This window comes from Lepidochelys olivacea, assembly GCF_965140295.1.
Source record: "Lepidochelys olivacea isolate rLepOli2 genome assembly, chromosome: 23".
Classification (NCBI taxonomy): Eukaryota; Metazoa; Chordata; order Testudines; family Cheloniidae; genus Lepidochelys; species Lepidochelys olivacea.
Genome location: NC_140433.1, coordinates 5,043,910 through 5,063,608, shown reverse-complemented (window position 1 = coordinate 5,063,608; position 19,699 = coordinate 5,043,910). Strand labels below are relative to the sequence as shown.

The 19,699-nt window shown below is 58.3% G+C and overlaps 1 protein-coding gene across 1 annotated transcript in view; it reads right to left on the bottom strand.

Moving 5' to 3' along the window:
• Positions 1 to 19,699, bottom strand: part of PRKD2 (protein kinase D2) — a 32,089-nt gene that overhangs the window by 1,679 nt on the left and 10,711 nt on the right. Inside the window, exons 2-17 of the mRNA XM_084612268.1 lie at positions 18,008 to 18,146; positions 14,075 to 14,206; positions 13,082 to 13,236; positions 12,382 to 12,583; positions 11,462 to 11,542; positions 10,977 to 11,130; positions 10,398 to 10,515; positions 6,435 to 6,512; positions 5,117 to 5,387; positions 4,455 to 4,507; positions 3,240 to 3,312; positions 2,708 to 2,814; positions 2,156 to 2,317; positions 1,575 to 1,673; positions 790 to 1,057; positions 165 to 250 (exon numbers count right to left, since the gene is read on the bottom strand). Coding sequence (XP_084468394.1) covers positions 165 to 250; positions 790 to 1,057; positions 1,575 to 1,673; positions 2,156 to 2,317; positions 2,708 to 2,814; positions 3,240 to 3,312; positions 4,455 to 4,507; positions 5,117 to 5,387; positions 6,435 to 6,512; positions 10,398 to 10,515; positions 10,977 to 11,130; positions 11,462 to 11,542; positions 12,382 to 12,583; positions 13,082 to 13,236; positions 14,075 to 14,206; positions 18,008 to 18,146 — 2,178 coding nt within the window. The remainder of the gene's footprint in view (positions 1 to 164; positions 251 to 789; positions 1,058 to 1,574; positions 1,674 to 2,155; positions 2,318 to 2,707; positions 2,815 to 3,239; positions 3,313 to 4,454; positions 4,508 to 5,116; positions 5,388 to 6,434; positions 6,513 to 10,397; positions 10,516 to 10,976; positions 11,131 to 11,461; positions 11,543 to 12,381; positions 12,584 to 13,081; positions 13,237 to 14,074; positions 14,207 to 18,007; positions 18,147 to 19,699) is intronic.

Below are 19,699 nucleotides of genomic sequence, written 5' to 3'. Positions count from 1 at the left end.
TCCCAGTCCCTCTCTGTGCCTCAGTTTCCCCACCTCTCCATAGCGATAGCAACACTCCTCCTGAGCGTTCCCCTAGGTGATGGCTCAGGACACGGGCAGGGCCGGGGGATGCTGCCGGGTCTGGGGGCAGGCTGCTGGGCCATGGCTGGGCCACCCCTACGTACCTGGAGCCAGGGGTGGCTCAGGGACTTGTCCACGCTGTAGCGCTTCCTCATCTTCACCTGGAGCAAGTTATTGATCAGGTCGATGGCTGGAGGGGGAGAGAGCGTGGGGGAGTCATGGAGCAGCCTGCGGGGGCGGGGAGGGCCCGAGTCTGCCCTGGGGAAAGCCACGGGGCGTGGGGATAGCGGCTACGGCACCCTGGCAACACAGGCCTTCCTGCTGGCGGTGCTGTGCTGCAGGGATGGGGGGTGTCAGCTGGGGGTATGGCCCCCCCCCATTAGAGCTTGAGGTGCAAACCCCATAGCTGGGAGTCCTCAGCCAGCTGTTGTAGTGGCTGGGTCCTGCCACTAGGAGGCAACAGACACCCCCCCACACAACTAGAACACACACCGGGGGCAGGTCATAGAAATCATCGAATTTCAGGGTCGGAAGGGACCTCAGGAGGTCATCTAGTCCAACCCCCTGCTCGAAGCAGGACCAAGCCCCAAATTTTTCCCCAGATCCCTAAAGGCCCCCTCAGGGATTGAACTCACAACCCTGGGTTTAGCAGGCCAATGCTCAAACCACTGAGCTATCCCTCCCCCCAGCAAGAGCCCCCCTTCCCCCCCCTCCCCCCAAGGCAGGTACCTCCGGCGGAGATCTGGCGCCAGGGGTGGGGCGGGTACATGAAGGCAGCGTTCTGGATCTGGTCGTTGATGTCCTCGTCCTCGTTGAAGGGGAAGGTGCCGCTCAGGCTGACGTACATGATGACGCCCACCGACCACATGTCCAGCGAGCGATTGTAGCCCTGGTTTAGCAGCACCTCGGGGGCCAGGTAGGCCGGGGTGCCCACCACCGAGCGCCGGAACGACTTCTCGCCGATGATGCGGGCAAAGCCGAAGTCACACAGCTTAACCTGGGGGGGGGAGGGGAATGGGGGAGCCGGGGGAGGGTTCTCAGCAGGGGGCGCTCTCCCCCAGTGGGCAGGGCTGGCCCCGATGCCCCAGTGAGGGGCTAGGGGGCGCTGTGCTGCAGGGAGCGGCGTGGGGGGCTCTCTCCCCAATGCCCCAGCAGTGGTGGGGGATAAGGGGTCTCCACAGTGTGAGATGGGGGTGTCACAAACAGCAGAGGGGAAGAGGGAGTGTGGGAAGGCGTCCCTATAGACAGTGTGGGGGGGTCCTTGAGGGGGGCTCTCATCTGGGGGAAGGGGGTCCCTGTGGAGGGATGTGGGGGGGGGTCTCACCTACGGGAGGGGATCCTCGAGGGGGGGCGGGAGGGGCCTCATCTGGGGGAAGGGGTCTCCGAGGGAGGGGTCTCACCTGGGGGAGGGGGGGTCCCGGCACACAGGGGTGGGACACTCACACCTGGTCCCTGTGGAGGGTGGCAGGGCAATCCAACCTGGGGGAGAGGTCTACCTGGGGGAGGGGTCTCACCTGGGGGAAGGGCTCCGCGGAGGCCAGAAGCACGTTCTCGGGTTTCAGGTCACAGTGGACGATGTTCTTGAAGTGGAGGTGCCGCAGGGCCACCAGGATCTGCCGGGATGGGGCAGGTCAGACATCGCCAGGGCTGCCCCAAGAGCTTACAGGGGCCCTTTCCCCTCGTCCGCCCAGCAGAGGGGTCTCCCCCAGGGGCTGGCGGGGGCATACGGGGGAGAGAGCAGCCTGGGGCAGGGGAGGTCTGCCCCCGCCAGCTGGAGGGGAGGGAGGGGGCGCTGCCTGCTCCCCCTGCACCCCACTCCAGGGAGGAGCTGAGGGACCAGGCTGGGCTGGGCCACCCCAGAGGGCAGCAGGGACACCCCCCGAGCAGAGCTCAGCCCCGCCAGCCAGACGGACACGCAGCGCAGGGCCGGTCCCCGCCAGCCAGACGGACACACAGCGCAAGGCCGGTCCCCTCCAGCCAGGACAGACAGCCACATGCCCCCGGCCTGTCCTGGTGAACTCCCCCATCCAGCAGCCCCAGGGACAAGCCACGGTGCTGGGGCAGCTCGGTGGGGGCGTGGGGGGGAGGGTCTCACCTGGGTGATGAGGAATTTGGTGAGCCTCTCGGGCAGCCGGCCCTTCTCCGAGGACAGGATCATCTCCAGCATGTCCCCGTGGAGCTTCTCCATCACCACAAACACCTTCTCGGGCGTCTCGAACATGCACTCCAGGTTCACTATGCCTGCATGGCGGAGGCTCTGGGGGCCGGGGAGAGGAGAGATAAAAGCGGGGCTGGGGGCAGGGAATCCACCTGCCCGCCAGCCCCACCCCCCTTTGGATCTGGTGACCCCCATGAGCCACCCAGCTCCAGGCAAACCCCAGCCCCATGCGCTGCCTCGGCCGGCACAGCCGCCCCAGAGCGGTTGGCTCAACCGGTGTTTCCCTGCCCTGCTGGGACCTGAGCTGAGACCTATGCAACTCGCTGCAGCGAGCAGCAACCTCAGGACCAGCTCTCAGAAGTGCCCCTAAGCCAGCCAAGCCCGGGGCACCTGAAGCGGGCCCCACAGGGGGGAAGGGTGTGCTCTCTCCAGGGCGGGGGAGCGAGGAGCCGAGCGGCGTCGCTGTCTGTCTGTCCATCCCCCTCTCACCTGCAGGATGGCCACCTCGTTGCGCAGCTGGCTCTCCTGCTTCGTGGGGAAACGTAGCTTGTCGATCACCTTCACTGCCACGTCCCGGCCCGATTTACGGTGCTTCCCTGGTGGGGGCCAGAACAGAGGCATTAGGGTCCTCGTCCCAGGGGAGCCAACACCTCCTGGAGGGGAGATGCCCTGTGTCCCATTGCCCACCCCCTGACCCTGCCAGTCCCCCACCCTGGGGGTAGATTGGACCCAGCGCCCCCTAGAGGTGAAAGGCCCCATGTCCCATTCCCCACCCCCAAAGCCAGCTAGTCTCCCCTACCCAAAATAGGGTTGGACACGGGAGTTTTCTTCCATTTTCCTTCTGAACTAGTCTGCAGCATCCCTGTGCAGCCACTAAACAGCCCCCGCCCGCGCTCCACCCCAGAAGCAGCTGCATCTCAGTACACTGCCGGGTGAGCAATCCCTGTACAAACACCCACCGCACCCCACCCCAGAGGTTCTCAGTGGCAGGCCCTGCATCCCGCCCTCCCCCCGAACCCACCTCCATAGACAACTCCAAACTGCCCTGAGCCCAGGACTTCGTCCGGGAAGATCTGGTAAACTGTGGCTATGTCCTGCAATGGCACAAGGAAAAGGGTCAAGTCAGCCCATCCAGGGTTGGGGGGCAGGATGTCCAACACATACAGGGGGGAGCATAGAGACAGGCGGGTCCCAGATTGAGGTGTCAATAGATTTGGTTTCAGAACAAACTGATACATTAAACAGTAATAAGTCACCAGGACCAAGAGTTTTGAAGGGACTCAAATATGAAATTGCAGAACTACTAACTATGGTAGGTAACCTATCGCTTAAATCAGCCTCTCCAGATGACTGGCAGAGAGCTAATGGGACCCCGATCTTTTAAGAAGGCTGCAGAGGAAATTACAAGCCAGTTAAGTCTAACTTCAGGACCAGGCAAATTGGTTGAAACTAGAGTAAAAAGCAGAATTATCAGACATACAGATGAACATGATATGTTGGGGAAGAGTCAACATGGCTTTTGTAAAGGGAAATCATGTCTCACCAATCTATTAGAATTTTTTGAGGGGGTCAATAAGCATGTGGACAAGAATGATTCGGTGGATATAGTGTACTTGGACTTTCACAAAGCCTTTGACATGCTCCAGGAGTTCTCGAAGATAATTGTCAACAGTTCCGAGATTTTGCTTCAGCTAGCTCCTTAAGTACTCTCAGGTGAGTTTCATCTGATGGCTCGAATAGATCTACCTTATTTAACCTGTTTTTTTCCCCTATTTTAGCTTGCACTCCTTCCCTTTTGTCGTTACCATTAATTGTGTTACATACCGGGTCACAAATTAACCTTTTCAGAGGCCACTGAAGCAGAAGAGGCATAAGCACCTCCACCTTCCTGAGGTCGCCCGTTATTAGCTCTCCTTCCCTGCTAAGCAGAGGACCTCCACTTTCCTTCACCTTTCTCTTGCTCCTTAGCTAACCATACAACCTCTTCTTATTGCCTTTTATGTCGCTTGCTAAATGTAGCTCATTTTGTGCCTTAGCCTTTCTGGTTTTGTCCCTACATGCTCATGCTATTCCTTTGTGCTCCTCCTTAGCCGTTGGTTCATTTTTCCACTCTTTATATACAGACAGAGAGCTGAGGGGCGGGGGTTGTGGAACCCCTACTCACCACGTTCTCTTGGGTCTGGACAAACACAGAGAAGGGGCAGGGCAGAAAGAGAGGGGCGGGGCCTCTACTCACCACGTTCTCCTGGATCTGGCTGTTGGACACGGAGATCCGGAGCGATGCCTGCCCTGGGAAGGGAAAAGGGGCCTTTGATTAGGAGCTGGCACCAGACAGGCCTGGCCTGAGCCAAATCAGTATTCCCCTCCCCACCGCATATTGTGTCCAGGGCATGAAATCCTACATGGGGGAAGGCGTGTCAAGTCCCCGCCCCCGTCCCAGCCCCTAACCCTAGCTGCAGCATCTGAGGACTGAGCTCCTCCCAGCCATGCGGACGCTAAGCTCCATCCCCAGGACCGTCTGGGTGCCCCCCCGGTGAGATCAGCATCACCCCCTGCAGGACAATCACCTCCCCCACTTGGGACGCTGCCTGGCTAGGCCCAGCAGGGTCTGACAGGATGCTGGTGCTTCGGGCTGGACTCCCGGCTGATCCAAACAGGGACCAGCCTGCGCTCGGATGGGAGACACCTAGAGCGCTGCAGGGAGAGGGTTAGGCACTAGGAGGCGCTGTGCTGCAGGGATCAGGGTGTGGGCTCGGTAGGGGGCGCTCTCCCCTCGCAGTCAGCGCTGGCCCCAGTGACCCACCCCGGTGCTGGGGGCGCTGTGCTGCAGGGAGCGGGGTAGGGGGCACTCTCCCCGCTGCCCCAGAGCCCATTCCAGGCCCCGGGGCTCTCACTCACTGTGGGGGGCCTGTCCCTGAGGATTGGGAGCATCCTGCAGGATGACAGGCATGAGGGCCTGGCGTATTGCACTCTCCCAGGCCATGGCCACTTCCAGCCCGACCCCGCTCTGCTGCTGGCTGGCGGTGGACGGGGTGGGGGCGCAGTCCTCTCCCACGCAGTACGTGGCGTTGGCCGTGACGATCTCGAAGCAGTGGGGGTTGCCGCCCGGCGGCACCAGGGCAGAGGTCTGGGCTGGTTCCACCGCCAGGATCTCAGACAGCGGGATTTCCTGCAAGGGGAACCCACTCACAGGCTCAGGGGCGAAATGCAGAGTAGCTCAGCCCAGCCTGGCTTCTGAGCCCTTTGATTTCCCTCCAAACTTTCAGGGATCCCCTCCATTTATTTCCCTCATTTTCTCTCTCTCTCTCTCTCTCTCACACACACACACACACACGCTATTTTTTTAAAACAAAAAACAGAGTTCTTTCCTTTTTTTTTCCCGACAGTGGGAAATAAGGGAAATATTTTCGTCAAATGTTTAAAAAATTGAGAGAAATTCAGACTTTTGAAATATTTTCCCCCAAAACTTTTCAAGTGGAAAGCAGGAAAAGAGTGGACTCCCCCCTCTCCCCCAGCTTCCCCCCCCCAGCACACACTCTCACGTCCCACCAACTTTTCCCAAGGGGAAGAAAACGAAGGGGCAGGGGAACTCAAGAGGCAGCGGGAATTCGACCTCACTCCAACAACAGAAGAAAGCGGGTGTCTTTTTGCAGAGAATTTCCATTAAAAAAAAAAAAACCCTCAATAATTAAACTTTTATTTTTTTGGTGCCAAAAATGTCTTTTGATGGAAAAAGGGCTTTTTTGTCCAAAGATTTTTGAGCAGCCTGAGTCATCAGTGTGGGGCCTCTGACACAAAGGGTGTGGTGACAACACACAGGGACGGTTCGCCGGGATTGACAGCTTGAAACTCTCAGTGGAGGAGCCGGAGAACCTGATCAGCCAGGCTGGGGAAACATCTCCCCAAGGGAAGGGCTGGGGACACTGAAACAAACACTGGGGTACAGTCCGACAGGGATAATCCCCCCACCTCTCTAGGAGGAACACACAGTAGGGGATGACTCTGCCTTGGGTGGGGTTGGGCTCAGTGGGCCCTGAGGGGGCATCTCCATCTCTGCTAGGGGAACAGGGACAATTCCTGCACCCCCGGGGGGTGGGGGGGAACAGGCTGTAGGGGACGGGCTAGGTAGGCTCTGATGGGTTGCTCTTCCCCTGTGACTCCCATACCAGGCAGGTCCCACAGAGGCCAAGCCCCATGCAGGGCAAAGAGGGCTTACCTTGTAGTAACGGCTGGAGGTGTTGTTCTGGAAGAGCGTGATGCACTTGCAGTCCAGCCGCCAGTAATGACGCTTCCTCTGGGGAGAGGAAAGAAATGAACTTAGTTCCCATGTGGGTGTCTACTGCATGGGGCTGGCGGCTCTGCCCTGGGCAGATGGTCACAGCCCAGCTTGCAGGCGGGGGAGGAAGGGGGCAGGGGGAGTTGGGGCCCCCTCAGTCCACCTCTACCCCAGGCCGGCATCATGGTCCTGAACCAGCCAAGATTCGCTTAACTAAAGTACGTTACACACAGCTAGTCGCTCAACAGTCTAATATGGTTTAACACCCCATTCCATCTCCCTTCCTACCATGTACGCTATTCACACCGTCATGCTGTCTGTGCCGTTCACGGCAGCTCAGTCTGTCACATCTCTCTGAACCCTGCTGGTTTTCTAGTTACACGACCCGAACGCGGAACGACTCGGCCACCTGGCTGGCCGGCCGTTTCAACGACGGACCGTGGTCAATTTGGAAACCTCGAGGAGTCGTCTTCTTGTCCTGCAGCCGCCATCGGCAGAGTTTGCTCTTGCTGAGGAACAAACTATCAATGTCGACGGTTTCTGCTGACATCTCCACTGTCGGTCTCGATCACGTATGACCTGGGCGCTGAATTCTTTTTCTTTATGGCAGCTGGAGGCGTCCATCCTTCTTCTCTACCCAACTGGACATGAACACGCTCACCAGGTTCTGGAGCGGGCAGTTCTCTAACTGAGTGACGTCTGTTATAAAAGTGTTTGTGAGCTCTTTTAGCCTTTTTATGCGATTTGGCTACTCTCCTCATGACGGGGCACTTCGGAGATTCTGTGTATGTGTGTATTTTCCAAAGTCGGAACAGTAGCTCTGAGTTGTCTTCCCATCAGGAGTTGTGCTGGACTGGATCCAGTAGCCGTTGTTGGTGTTGATCTGTAACGCAGAAGAGCGAGGAATGGATCGTCCTGCAGTAGGATTTCCTTGGCTGTCTGTCCAGCTCTCTCAGCCTCTCCATCGCTTGTGGGTAATGTGGGCTGCTGGGAATATGATCAAAACCATATTTTGTGCGGAATAACTTAAATTCTGCGGTGGTGCTTTGTGGTTCGTTTTCCACCGCTGGTTATTCTGAACGCCAAAGGGAGCGAACGGGCATGTCAGTTTCTCGATAACAATGCAACATGTTCCGTCTTTCAAGTACGTTATCTCTCTATACCTGGAAAAACAGCCCACAACAACCACAAAATGCTATCCTCTGAATTTACATAAATCTGCAGCTAATCTCTTCCCTGCTCTGTCTGGTAGAGGTGTCTGTACACTGTGTGGCTCAGCATTGTCTCTTACATTGATTTGTACTGGATCGCCTTTCAAAAGCCCAGTACAGTAACTCCTCGCTTAGCGTTGTAGTTACGTTCCTGAAAAACGCGACTTTAAGCAAAATGATGTTAAGCAAATCCAATTTCCCCAAAAGAATTAATGTAAATAGGGGGGTTTAGGTTCCAGGGAAATTTTGTTCACCAAAGACTACATTATATAAACACGCACACACACACATACAAACACAGCATAAGTTTTAAACAAACAATTTAATACTGTACACAGCAATGATGATTGTGAAGCTCGGTTGAGGTGGTGAAGCCAGAGGGTGGAAGAGGGTGGGATATTTCCCAGGGAATGCCTTATTGCTAAATGATGAACTAGCATTCGGCTGAGCCCTCCAGGGTTAACACATTGTTGTTAATGTGGCCTCACACACTACAAGGCAGCACAAACGGAGGAAGGGGAGACAGCATGGCAGACAGAGACACACCCTGTGTGTGAGAGAGAGATGCGCGTTGCCCCTTTAAGTACACTGACCCCACTCTAAGTGCATTGCATTTTTAAGTAGATCAGCAAGTTGAGACAGCAGCTGCTGCCAGCAAGCTCCCTCCGTCCTGAGCCCTGACGTGTCCCCCCCGCCCCCCGCTCTATTGAGATGGGGAAAGCGGGGGACAGGAGCAGGGGGGAGGGGACACCCGGACATTAGCCCCCCCTTTTATCCCCCCACACCTGCACAGCAACAGAAGGCTCGGGGAGCAGCTCCAAGGCAGAGGGCAGGAGCAGCACATGGCAGTCGGGGGAGTGACAGCTGAACTGCAGGCAATTGATAGCCTGCCGGGCAGCTGATGCACGGGGAACTTAGGGGAGCGGGGAGCTGATGCGGGGCTGCCGGCCCACCCTGGTTCCAAGCCCCCACCAGCTCGCTGCAACGGGCTGCTCTTCCTGCAAGCGGTGGACAAAGCAGGAGGCTGCCAAACAACGTTATAAGGGAGCACTGCGCAACTTTAAACGAGCCTGTTCCCTAATTGATCAGCCACGTAACAACGAAACAACATTAACCAGGACGACTTTAAGTGTATCATCAAATCCTCTGTTGAGTTCTTCCACCCTCCTCGCTAGGCCCATCATGGCTGCCACGCTGCGACTGGGTCTTTGATCCCACTCTGAAGGCAAAGCTTTTGTCTCTGTAAGTTGTTTCTGTGGTGAACTGGCCCCTGCAGTTCAGATCCCTCCAGGGCTAGTCAGAGCTGCGTCAGGTGACTTCAGCTCTGGGAGAAGTAGAAGGTGATTGTAAGTCCCTTCTGAGATGACTGTGACGTCAGATCCTGAGTCAATTTAAAGTCAATAGTCTTGCCATGAGTATTTAATTTCACTCTCCAGGCAGGCTCTACATCATCTCCAGTGATAGATCCCAGAAGCCATGTTTCTTGATTGTCTGTAATACAAGTCAACTCCCTGACTGCTTTGGTGCAGCAAACAGCTGCAAAATGTCCATATTTGGTGCAATTATTACACCATGCGCCTCTAGCTGGATATGACTTTTTCCACATGTTGGGCACGGCAGCTGGAATTTGTCCCTCTTAGCCTAGTTCTCTCTCCTTGCCTCAGGGGTTTATGATAATGACATTTAACTCTCAAGTGTCTGTTTATAGCTTCGAAGGGCAGGTCTATTCTTAAAACGCTGCAGAGTAGCACTTCAGTGAACCCGCTACTACACTACGTCAGTGTAGTTAATCCATGTTCACGAGGGCCATAGCTATGTCGACGGGAGAAGCCCTCTTGTCAACATAGCGCTGTCTATACCAGGGGTTAGTTGGTATAACTGCTTCGGGCGGGGTGTGGATTTTCCACACCCCTGAGCAACATAGATTTACTGACATATGTTGGTAGTGTAAACAAGCCAAAGCTACTTTTAGGTTTTTCAAGTTGCTCCTGCCTTTTGTTCTGACGTGTGACTAATTCTGACTGTTCTGCTCTCTGGATATCTGTGGCTAGGGTTAAATCTCTCCTCAATCATAGCTGCTGTGAAAGATTATTATCTGTTAACCCAACAACAAGCCTGTCTTTGATATTTTCATGTTTTGCATTCCCAGAAACACAGTTTTCAGCCAATGCATGCAGAGCTCTTAAACTTTCAGCATTTCCCCCTGGTTCTTGAATTCTCCGGTGGAAACATGCTCTTTCTTTGAGGTATAAAGTATGCATCAAACACAGCCAGAACCTTTTCATCGTCATCTCTCTGACTGGCAGCAATGCGAGATCTTGCAAAATCTTGTTTCCAGTCTGTCCAGTGTGAAGGTTTGTCAAAAATAAAGTTCTGTGGGGCGCTGCAGAGGGGCATGTTGATGAGATCCTGCAACTTTTGTTCTTTCTGTCTGCAACTGTGGCTGCTGTTTCTTCTGTTTCTGTTCTTAGTCCCACTCCTGGCACCTCCTCATGCTCCTGTCCCAGAACTGGCCTGGCTGTGGAGCTCACTTACCCACCCCGGCTGCGTCCATCAGGTACTGCCAAGGTTAGCTTAAATGGGGTATTTTACACACAGCACCACCTACTGACGGTGCAGTATAATACAATTTAGTGTCCCATTGCAGCCAGCTCTTGAGCCTGGCTTCCCCAGAGGAACCGGCCCCGCTCACCAGGGTGTCTTTGCTGCTATAGTGAACCACCCAGCCTTCCTTCAGCGCTGTGCTGGATCTCCGGGTTGTGTGCCGCACCGACTGCACCACCCGCATCAGCGGGATGTAGCCCATGGAGCTGAGGGGAGAGCAACCGGACAAGTGAGCTGCGGGGGGTGGGGAGGGGGGCAGGGAACCTCAGGGCTGAGATAACGGGGATGGGGAGGGCTGCGGGTCAGCACTGAGGGGCATCACCAGATCTGTGGGTGGGGGAACCCGGAACTGGGACAGCTGGGAGGGGGCTGCGGGTTGAGACTGAGGAGCATCGGTAGAGCTGTGGGAACCAGGGGGAGGCCAGGGCTGGGGTAGGTGGGGGCTGTGGGTCAGGACTGAGGGTCATCAGAGCTGGAGGGGGGACAGGAAATCCCAGGGAAGGTCCCCCAGACCCAGAGGTGAAGCAGTCAGGGGATATTGGCTCCCCGTACCAGGAAACGCAGCTGCTAGCTGGTGGTAGCCTGAAGCCAGGGGGCCTCTGGCCCTGACCCAGGATGCTGGGGAGGGAGGGGCAGGGCAGGGGAGATTTTGGGGGCAGGGCTGTACCCCTGGGATTTGCTGGCGTCGTCATCGGGGTCGTCCCCTCCGTGGAGCTCATTCTCCGAGTGGGAGCCGGGGATGATGCCCGAGTCGTCCGATTCGTCCATCAGCGAGTTCTTGTCAGCATCGCTGAGGTCGCTGGCGTCTTCCATGGGCACGTCTGGGGGACAGCACCAGAGCCCGTGGGATCAGCACCAGGGAGGGGGGCCCTGCCAGTGCCAGGGTGTGAAACCGGGGTGCCCAGAACTGACCCACAGGACCCTGCCATTCTGGGAGCTCAGCCGGGCCAGCCCACCTGCCCCATCCTCTCTGCACCCGCACCCAGCCCCTGAGCGGGCAGGGGCAGAGGGAGACTCATCGTCCAGACCACAGGCTGTATGAGCCAGGGCTAGGGCTGGATCCCCAGTCCCGTCCCCCTCGCCAGCCCCCTGGGCAGTAGTCCCAAGGCAGCGTCCCACCACCCCCTCCACCCACGCACGGCTGCCACTCACCCCCGCCGTTGAAGAGCGTCTCGCCCAGACAGTCATTGGGCACCCGGGTGGCACAGCGTTTGTGGCAGTTAAACTTGCAGTCTGAAAGAGAGGAGAGCGTCAGGGGGGTGCCAGCTTGGGGGTCTCCAGCCCCGTCTCTCAACCATCCTGACCCCCTTCCCAAAGTGCAGACACCCCACCCCCCTCTGACACCCTGCACCAGTCAGACTGTGAGCCCCAGGGTCCCAGGCAAACGCCACCAGCCGTATCCATTCCTGCCCCTCCTGCAGGTGAGGGCTTCTCCTCCACTTCCCATCCCCCCACTGTTGTATGCTGTTGCTGTTCTCTGTCAGACAGCTGCCACGTCCCACCCCAGAAGTAGCTGCCTGTACAGTGCCTGTCGCAAGGGGGTCCTGGTCTATGACGGGAGCCCCTTGGCGCTACCGTAATACACCTAATAAATAAGAATAATTTCAGAGCTGGGTGAAGCCATTTCTGTTATATAGCCAGTATCCTGGCCTCCCTCCCACCCGAGATCAGACCCTTGGGCCCATCTAGCCCGGTATCCCGCCCCCTTCCCTGTCACCCCAGATCAGACCCAGGGGCCCATCTAGCCTGGTGCCCCACCTCTCAGCAGTAGCCAATTAAGAAACCTTCAAAGGAAAGCGCATTCACTCCTCCCTTTTAGGGGTGGGTGCAGAGCGGGTGGGGAGAATCTCTTTCCTGTCCCCTCTGACACTCATCCCAGGCGCTGAAGTGTGAGAGTGGAAGCCCTTTCCCATAGAAATATCCAGCCCCTTCTTACATCCAGCTGGACCCTCCAGTGGCAAGGAGTTCCACCGGCCATGTGCACCCAGTGCTCCCCTCTCATTTCCCTACCTTGGCCCTTCTTGGAGAAGGAGTCCCACCTGACCCCCCCACCTCCCTCCCCCCCCGGTCACCTTTGCACTGCAGGCCCTGGCGGAAGAGCCCCTTGAGCAACTTCTTGCAGAACTGGCAGACGGTGGGGCGGGTGTACGAGTGGATGAGGAAGGTGTGGGGCACCTTGACCTTGGACAGGAACAGCTTGTCCAGCTCGATGGGGCGCCCAATGTAGGAGGTGCTGGTGAGCCGGCGGGGCAAGGTCTCCATGGAGCTCCGGCTCTGCAGGGGAGGGGGGTACGGGACATGGCGGGAATGAGGGGGGGAGGGGGGGGTCACGTTCCATGGCCAACCCAGTGCTGCAGCAGCCGCGGAGGGGGCCAGTTAGCGCTGCCATGGGGCGGGGGTGGGGAAGTTAGCTCCCTCAGGGACGGGGGGGTGGGACTTCCAGCTGGGGACCCAGTACATTGAAACCTGAACTTGTGACACCCAGGGGCTGCCCATCCACCCCCACCCCCACTCTTCTGGGGCACGATCCTTGGTCACGGCTAGCCACAGCTCTAAACTACCCAGCAGCAGTGAGGATGGACGCCAGACCGCTCCCTTCCCCAGCACCCAGACCCTGCCCCTCCAGCCTGAGAAGAATCTCGCTGAGCCGGGCAGTATAGGGGACAAGACACACAGCTCAGGTGGCCACGGCGCGCGGCCAGCGCCATCTCAGGGGTTGGCCCGCGATGCAGGGCCGGGCGGTCCTCGCCCCTACCCAGCGGGGGCTCTTACCAGCTCGTCGGGGGCGCAGGGCAGCGACTCGGAGGTGGCGAGCCGCAGGGACTGCGCGGTGGCCAGCGAGGTGGCCGAGAGGCGGCGTTTGCGGGCCCCGCTGCAGTTGTTGGGGATGTTGAAGGCACAGCGTTTGTGATAGTTCAGGCCACAACCTGCAACACACGGAGGAGCCGCCTGCGTCACGTTTCCGACCAGACGGGCGGCGGGAGGGCCCGGGGGCAGGGGAGGCCCAGTATGGGATTAGGGCCCCACAGCGGGATCGGGGTCCCATGGCGCTGTCCGAAGACCAAGGCAGTCCTCCCCCACAGAGCCTATGATCTAAGTGTAAGACAGACAGACGGACGGGAGGGCATGGCTCTGGGCAGCGGTCCCAGCCTAAGGAGTGGGGCAGGCCCCAGCGTGGATCCGTCTGGGACGCTGGTTTAACAGGACAGCTCAGAGCCTGAGTTAAGCATTAAATCAGTTAATTTCCTACACGCTAAGTGACTCCGTCTCTGGCTGTGTCCTAGGGCTCGGACAGGGCACGTGGCAAGGGGGTCACAGCCACGTGCCGGAGCCACCAAGGTCGAAAGCAGAATGTCCCCAACGCCAGGCACCCTGCCCCCCAACCCCCCAAGCCAGGCAGAGGTGACCTGGGGGGTGGAAGAGCGATGCCAGCCCCCACCCTAGAGAGATCTCCCCCCCGGGGGCAGAAGGCTGCTCAATCCGTGGGGCTTTGTGGGTTGTTTCTCACCGGCTGGTTTGTGCAGTGGGACCCTCTTCAAACTGGGCTGAGACCCCCCCAACTCATTACACACAAGGGTCACTGAACGGCCACTCCCCACCCCCGACCTGCGCCAGCCAGGCCCCAGTCCTGGGGCCAGATCAGAGCCGGCATCGCCTACAGGGGAAAGGCCCCGTGTCTCATTCCCCACCCCTCCTCTCCTGAGCCGCCAGCCCCCTGGGCTCAGATGGGGAGACACCCCCACACCCTCCCCCTGGGCTCCATACCATCACACTTGAGGCCCTGGCGCACCAGGCCAAAGAGCATTTCCCCGCAGTGGTCGCAGAAGGCCGGGGCGCGGTACGAATGCACGTTCAGGGCGTGCGGACGTATCCGGAAATCCTCAAAGGTGGCCGAGGCTGGTGGACAAGAGGGAGGGAGCTCAGGGCACGGCGTGGCCCGGTCCAGACCCGCCGGCTGCCCCTGGGAGAGGGAGGGCCTGGCTGGACCCACCTCCCTGCACCCACATCCCCGTAACGATCCATAGCCAACACCCCACTTTCAGCAGTGGCCGGACCCCCCGTTGGTGCCGGGGCGCCCCCTGCTGGCGAGACCCCTGACACCGGGGATTCTCTAGCACAGGGGCCTCTGGCACAGATTGGGCGGACGCGGGGCAGGATTTCCTGCGGGTGGAGAGGGGGGGAACGTCACTGCCGTGGGCCCCGGAGCTGCAGCGCCCCTGCCCTTCCCCCCACCAGGTCTCGTGCCAGGGAGCCGGCCCCCAAACCACTTCCTGCCGGGGCGCGCGCAGGCAGCCCTGACTCAAAACAGCACCTGGGCACCGGCGGGAGCGAAAGCAGCCGTGGGCGGGCAGCAGCGGAGGAGAGCGATGGCGCCAGGGAGCCAGGGGCCCGGGCGCAGCCCACAGCCATGCGTGGGGAAGCTCCCCACCCACCCGCAGCCCCGGACTGACTACACCATCATCGGTACCCAGGCACCTGGCGCTGTATCCCAGCCTCTGCCCAGAGACCCCTGGCACCGAGACACGTCCTGTCCCCCCGCCATCTCCCAGCCCCGAGCCCCCCGTGGCACTGTGTCCCGTCCTCTCCTGCACCCCGAACCAGGCCCTGCCAGTCGCATGGCAACGTGCCAAGGGGCAGCGTCATGCCGGTGTAACACCTGCTTCACCAGCCCTGCGGGCGGCCCCATTCTGCCCTGCCCAGCCCTCAGCGCCCCATCGGTCCGCCCAGCCTTCTGGCAAAGCAGCCAACGCCACCGAGCCGGGATCGGCTGCCACGGGCTGGGGAACAGGCTGGTAATGCCCTCACAGCGCCGCCCGGCCGGGATCGGCAGCTGGACAGCCCAGGGCGCGGGCAGGTGCAAGCCAGTGCGGAGCGGGCCACGTGGGAAGAGCTTGGATAGGCTAGTGAGCGTCTGGAAAAGGAGGGCAAGTGTGTTGTGGTGTCACACACACAGAGCAGGGCCCATCCCCTCCGGCAGGGGGCGGCAGGGACACACACACAGAGCAGGGCCCATCCCCTCCGGCAGGGGGCGGCAGGGACACACACACAGAGCAGGGCCCATCCCCTCCAGCAGGGGGCGGCAGGGACACGGACACACACACACACACAGAGCAGGGTCCATCCCCTCCAGCAGGGACACACTCACACACACACAGCAGGGCCCATCCCCTCCAGCAGGGGGTGACAGGGACACACACACACACACACAGAGCAGGACCCATCCCCTCCAGCAGGGGGCGGCAGGGACACACACACACACACACACACACACAGAGCACGGCCCATCCCCTCCAGCAGGGGGCGGCAGGGACACACACACACACACACAGAGTAGGGCTCATCCCCTCCAGCAGGGGGTGACAGGGACACACACACACACACAGAGTAGGGCTCATCCCCTCCAGCAGGGGGTGGCAGGGACACACACACACACAGAGCAGGACCCATCCCCTCCAGCAGGGGGCGGCAGGGACACACACACACACAGAGTAGGGCTCATCCCCTCCAGCAGGGACACACACACACACACACAGCAGGGCTCATCCCCTCCAGCAGGGGGCGGCAGGGACACACACACACACAGAGTAGGGCTCATCCCCTCCAGCAGGGACACACACACACACACACAGCAGGGCTCATCCCCTCCAGCAGGGGGCGGCAGGGACACACACACGCACACAGAGCAGGGCCCATCCCCTCCAGCAGGGGGCGGCAGGGACACACACACACACACACACAGAGTAGGGCTCATCCCCTCCAGCAGGGGGCGGCAGGGACACACACACACACACACACACAGAGTAGGGCTCATCCCCTCCAGCAGGGGGCGGCAGGGACACACACACGCACACACACAGAGTAGGGCTCATCCCCTCCAGCAGGGACGGACACACACACACACACAGAGTAGGGCTCATCCCCTCCAGCAAGGGGCGGCAGGGACACACACACACACAGAGCAGGGCCCATCCCCTCCAGCAGGGGGCGGCAGGGACACACACGCACACAGAGCAGGGCCCATCCCCTCCAGCAGGGGGCGGCAGGGACACACACGCACACAGAGCAGGGCCCATCCCCTCCAGCAGGGGGCGGCAGGGACACACACACACACAGCAGGGCTCATCCCCTCCAGCAGGGGGCGGCAGGGACATACACACACACACAGAGCAGGGCTCATCCCCTCCAGCAGGGGGCGGCAGGGACACACACACACACACAGAGCAGGGCTCATCCCCTCCAGCAGGGACACACACACACACACACACAGACACAGCAGGACTCGTTCCCTCCAGCAGGGACACACACACACACAGAGCAGGACCCATCCCCTCCAGCAGGGGGCAGAAGGCATGTAGACACACACACACACACACACAGAGTAGGGCTCATCCCCTCCAGCAGGGGGCGGCAGGGACACACACGCACACAGAGCAGGACCCATCCCCTCCAGCAGGGACACACACACACACACACAGACACAGCAGGACTCGTTCCCTCCAGCAGGGACACACACACACACAGAGCAGGGCTCATCCCCTCCAGCAGGGACACACACACACACACACAGACACAGCAGGACTCGTTCCCTCCAGCAGGGACACACACACACACAGAGCAGGGCCCATCCCCTCCAGCAGGGGGCAGAAGGCATGTAGACACACACACACACACACAGAGTAGGGCTCATCCCCTCCAGCAGGGGGCGGCAGGGACACACACGCACACAGAGCAGGGCCCATCCCCTCCAGCAGGGGGCAGAAGGCATGTAGACACACACACACACACACAGAGTAGGGCTCATCCCCTCCAGCAGGGGGCGGCAGGGACACACACACAGACACAGCAGGACTCGTTCCCTCCAGCAGGGACACACACACACACAGAGCAGGACCCATCCCCTCCAGCAGGGGGCAGAAGGCATGTAGACACACACACACACACACACAGAGCAGGGCTCATCCCCTCCAGCAGGGACACACACACACACACACACACACACACACACACAGACACAGCAGGACCCATCCCCTCCAGCAGGGGGCAGAAGGCATGTAGACACACACACACACACACAGAGTAGGGCTCATCCCCTCCAGCAGGGGGCAGAAGGCATGTAGACACACACACACACACACAGAGCAGGGCTCATCCCCTCCAGCAGGGGGCGGCAGGGACACACACACACACACACACACACAGAGTAGGGCTCATCCCCTCCAGCAGGGGGCGGCAGGGACACACACACACACACACACACACAGAGCAGGGCCCATCCCCTCCAGCAGGGGGCGGCAGGGACACACACACACACAGAGCAGGGCCCATCCCCTCCAGCAGGGGGCAGAAGGCATGTAGACACACACACACACGCACACAGAGCAGGGCCCATCCCCTCCAGCAGGGGGCAGAAGGCATGTAGACACACACACACACACACACAGAGCAGGGCCCATCCCCTCCAGCAGGGGGCGGCAGGGACACACACGCACACAGAGCAGGACCCATCCCCTCCAGCAGGGGGCGGCAGGGACACACACGCACACAGAGCAGGGCCCATCCCCTCCAGCAGGGGGCGGCAGGGACACACACACAGACACAGCAGGACTCGTTCCCTCCAGCAGGGGGCAGAAGGCATGTAGACACACACAGAGCCTTTTTTTTCTCTCTCCCCCTCATCCACACACACACGTGTGTTACCTGAGAGCACCACCTCCACCAAGTCCCCCTCCTGGATGTCTCCAGCCACGCGCACCAGCTGCAGGATGTTGGCGGACGACAGGTCATGTTTGAAGAGCAGGATCTTGTCATAGAGCCCGTAGAAGCCGCACTCTGGGAACTGCGAGGACAGACAGACAGACAGACAGACATGGGACGGGGAGACCATGGCTGAGTGCTGGGGGACACAGCCGAGCCATGCAGTGAATACCCTGCTGAGGCAATTCTTAATTTAGCCCTACATGGTGCACAGGATCCGGTCCAAGAGGCACATACAGCTGAACCACATGGCGATTAAATTTAACATCAGTGTAGGGAGGGAAACACCTAAGAAACCCACCACAGCAGCATTTAACTACAAAAAGGGGGAACTACACTAAAATGACGAGGCTAATTAAATGGACATTAAAAGGAACAGTCACAAGGGTGAAATGCCTGCAAGCTGCATGGAAACTTTTTGAAAACACCAGAATAGAGGCTCAAACTAAATTTATACACACACACACACACACACACAACAGTAAAAGGACCAAAAAAATGCCATCATGGCTAAACAGCAGAATAAAGTAGGCAGCCCAGAGACAAAAAGACATCTTTTAAAAACTGGAAGTCAAATCCAACTGAGGAAAACAGAAAGGAGCATAAACTCTGGCAAGTCAAGTGTAAAAGTATAATTAGGCCGGCCACGACAGAATTTGAAGAGCAACTATCAAAAGACACAAAAACTAGCGCAAAACTGTTTATAAGTACATCAGAAGCAGGAAGTGGGCCGAACAATCAGTGGGGCCACTGGATAATCGAAGTGCTAAAGGAGCACTCAAGGAAGACAAAGGCATTGCAGAGAAGAAGCTAGGTGAATTCTTTGCATCTGTCTTCACTAAGGAGGATATGAGGGAGATTCCCACATGTGAGCCATTCTTCTTCAGTGACAAATCTGATTAGCGGTCCCAGATGGAGATGTCAGTAGAGGAGGTTTCAGAACAAACTGATAAATTAAACAGTAATAAGTCACCAAGACCAAGAGTTTTGAAGGGACTCAATTATGAAATTGCAGAACTACTAACTATGGTAGGTAACCTACTGCTTAAAGCAGCCTCTGAACCAGATGACTGGCAGAGAGCTAATGTGATATCCAGTTTTTAAGAAGGCTGCAGAGGCAATTACAGGCCGGTTAAGTCTAACTTCAGGACCAGGCAAATTGGTTGACCCTATAGTAAAGAACAGAATTATCAGACACACAGATGAACAGGATATGTTGGGAAGAGTCAACATGGCCTTTGTAACGGGAAATCACGCCTCACCAATCTATTAGAATTTTTTGAGGGTGTCAACAAACATGTGGACAAGAATGATTCACTGGATATAGTCTACTTAGACTTTCACAAAGCCTTTGACTAGGTCCCCTCACCAAAGGCTCTTAAGCAGTCATGGGATAAGAGGGAAGAGCCACTCATGAATCAGTAACTGGCTAAAAGACAGGAAATAAAGGGTAGGAATAAACAGTCAGTTTTCACAATGGAGAGCGGTAAATAGCAGGGTCCCCCTAGGATCTGTACTGGGCTGTGCTGTTCAACATATTCCTAAATGATCTGGTAAAATGGCTGATCAGTGAGGTGGCAAAGTTTCCAGACAGTACAAAATTACTCAAGATAGCTAAGTCCACAGCAGACCGCA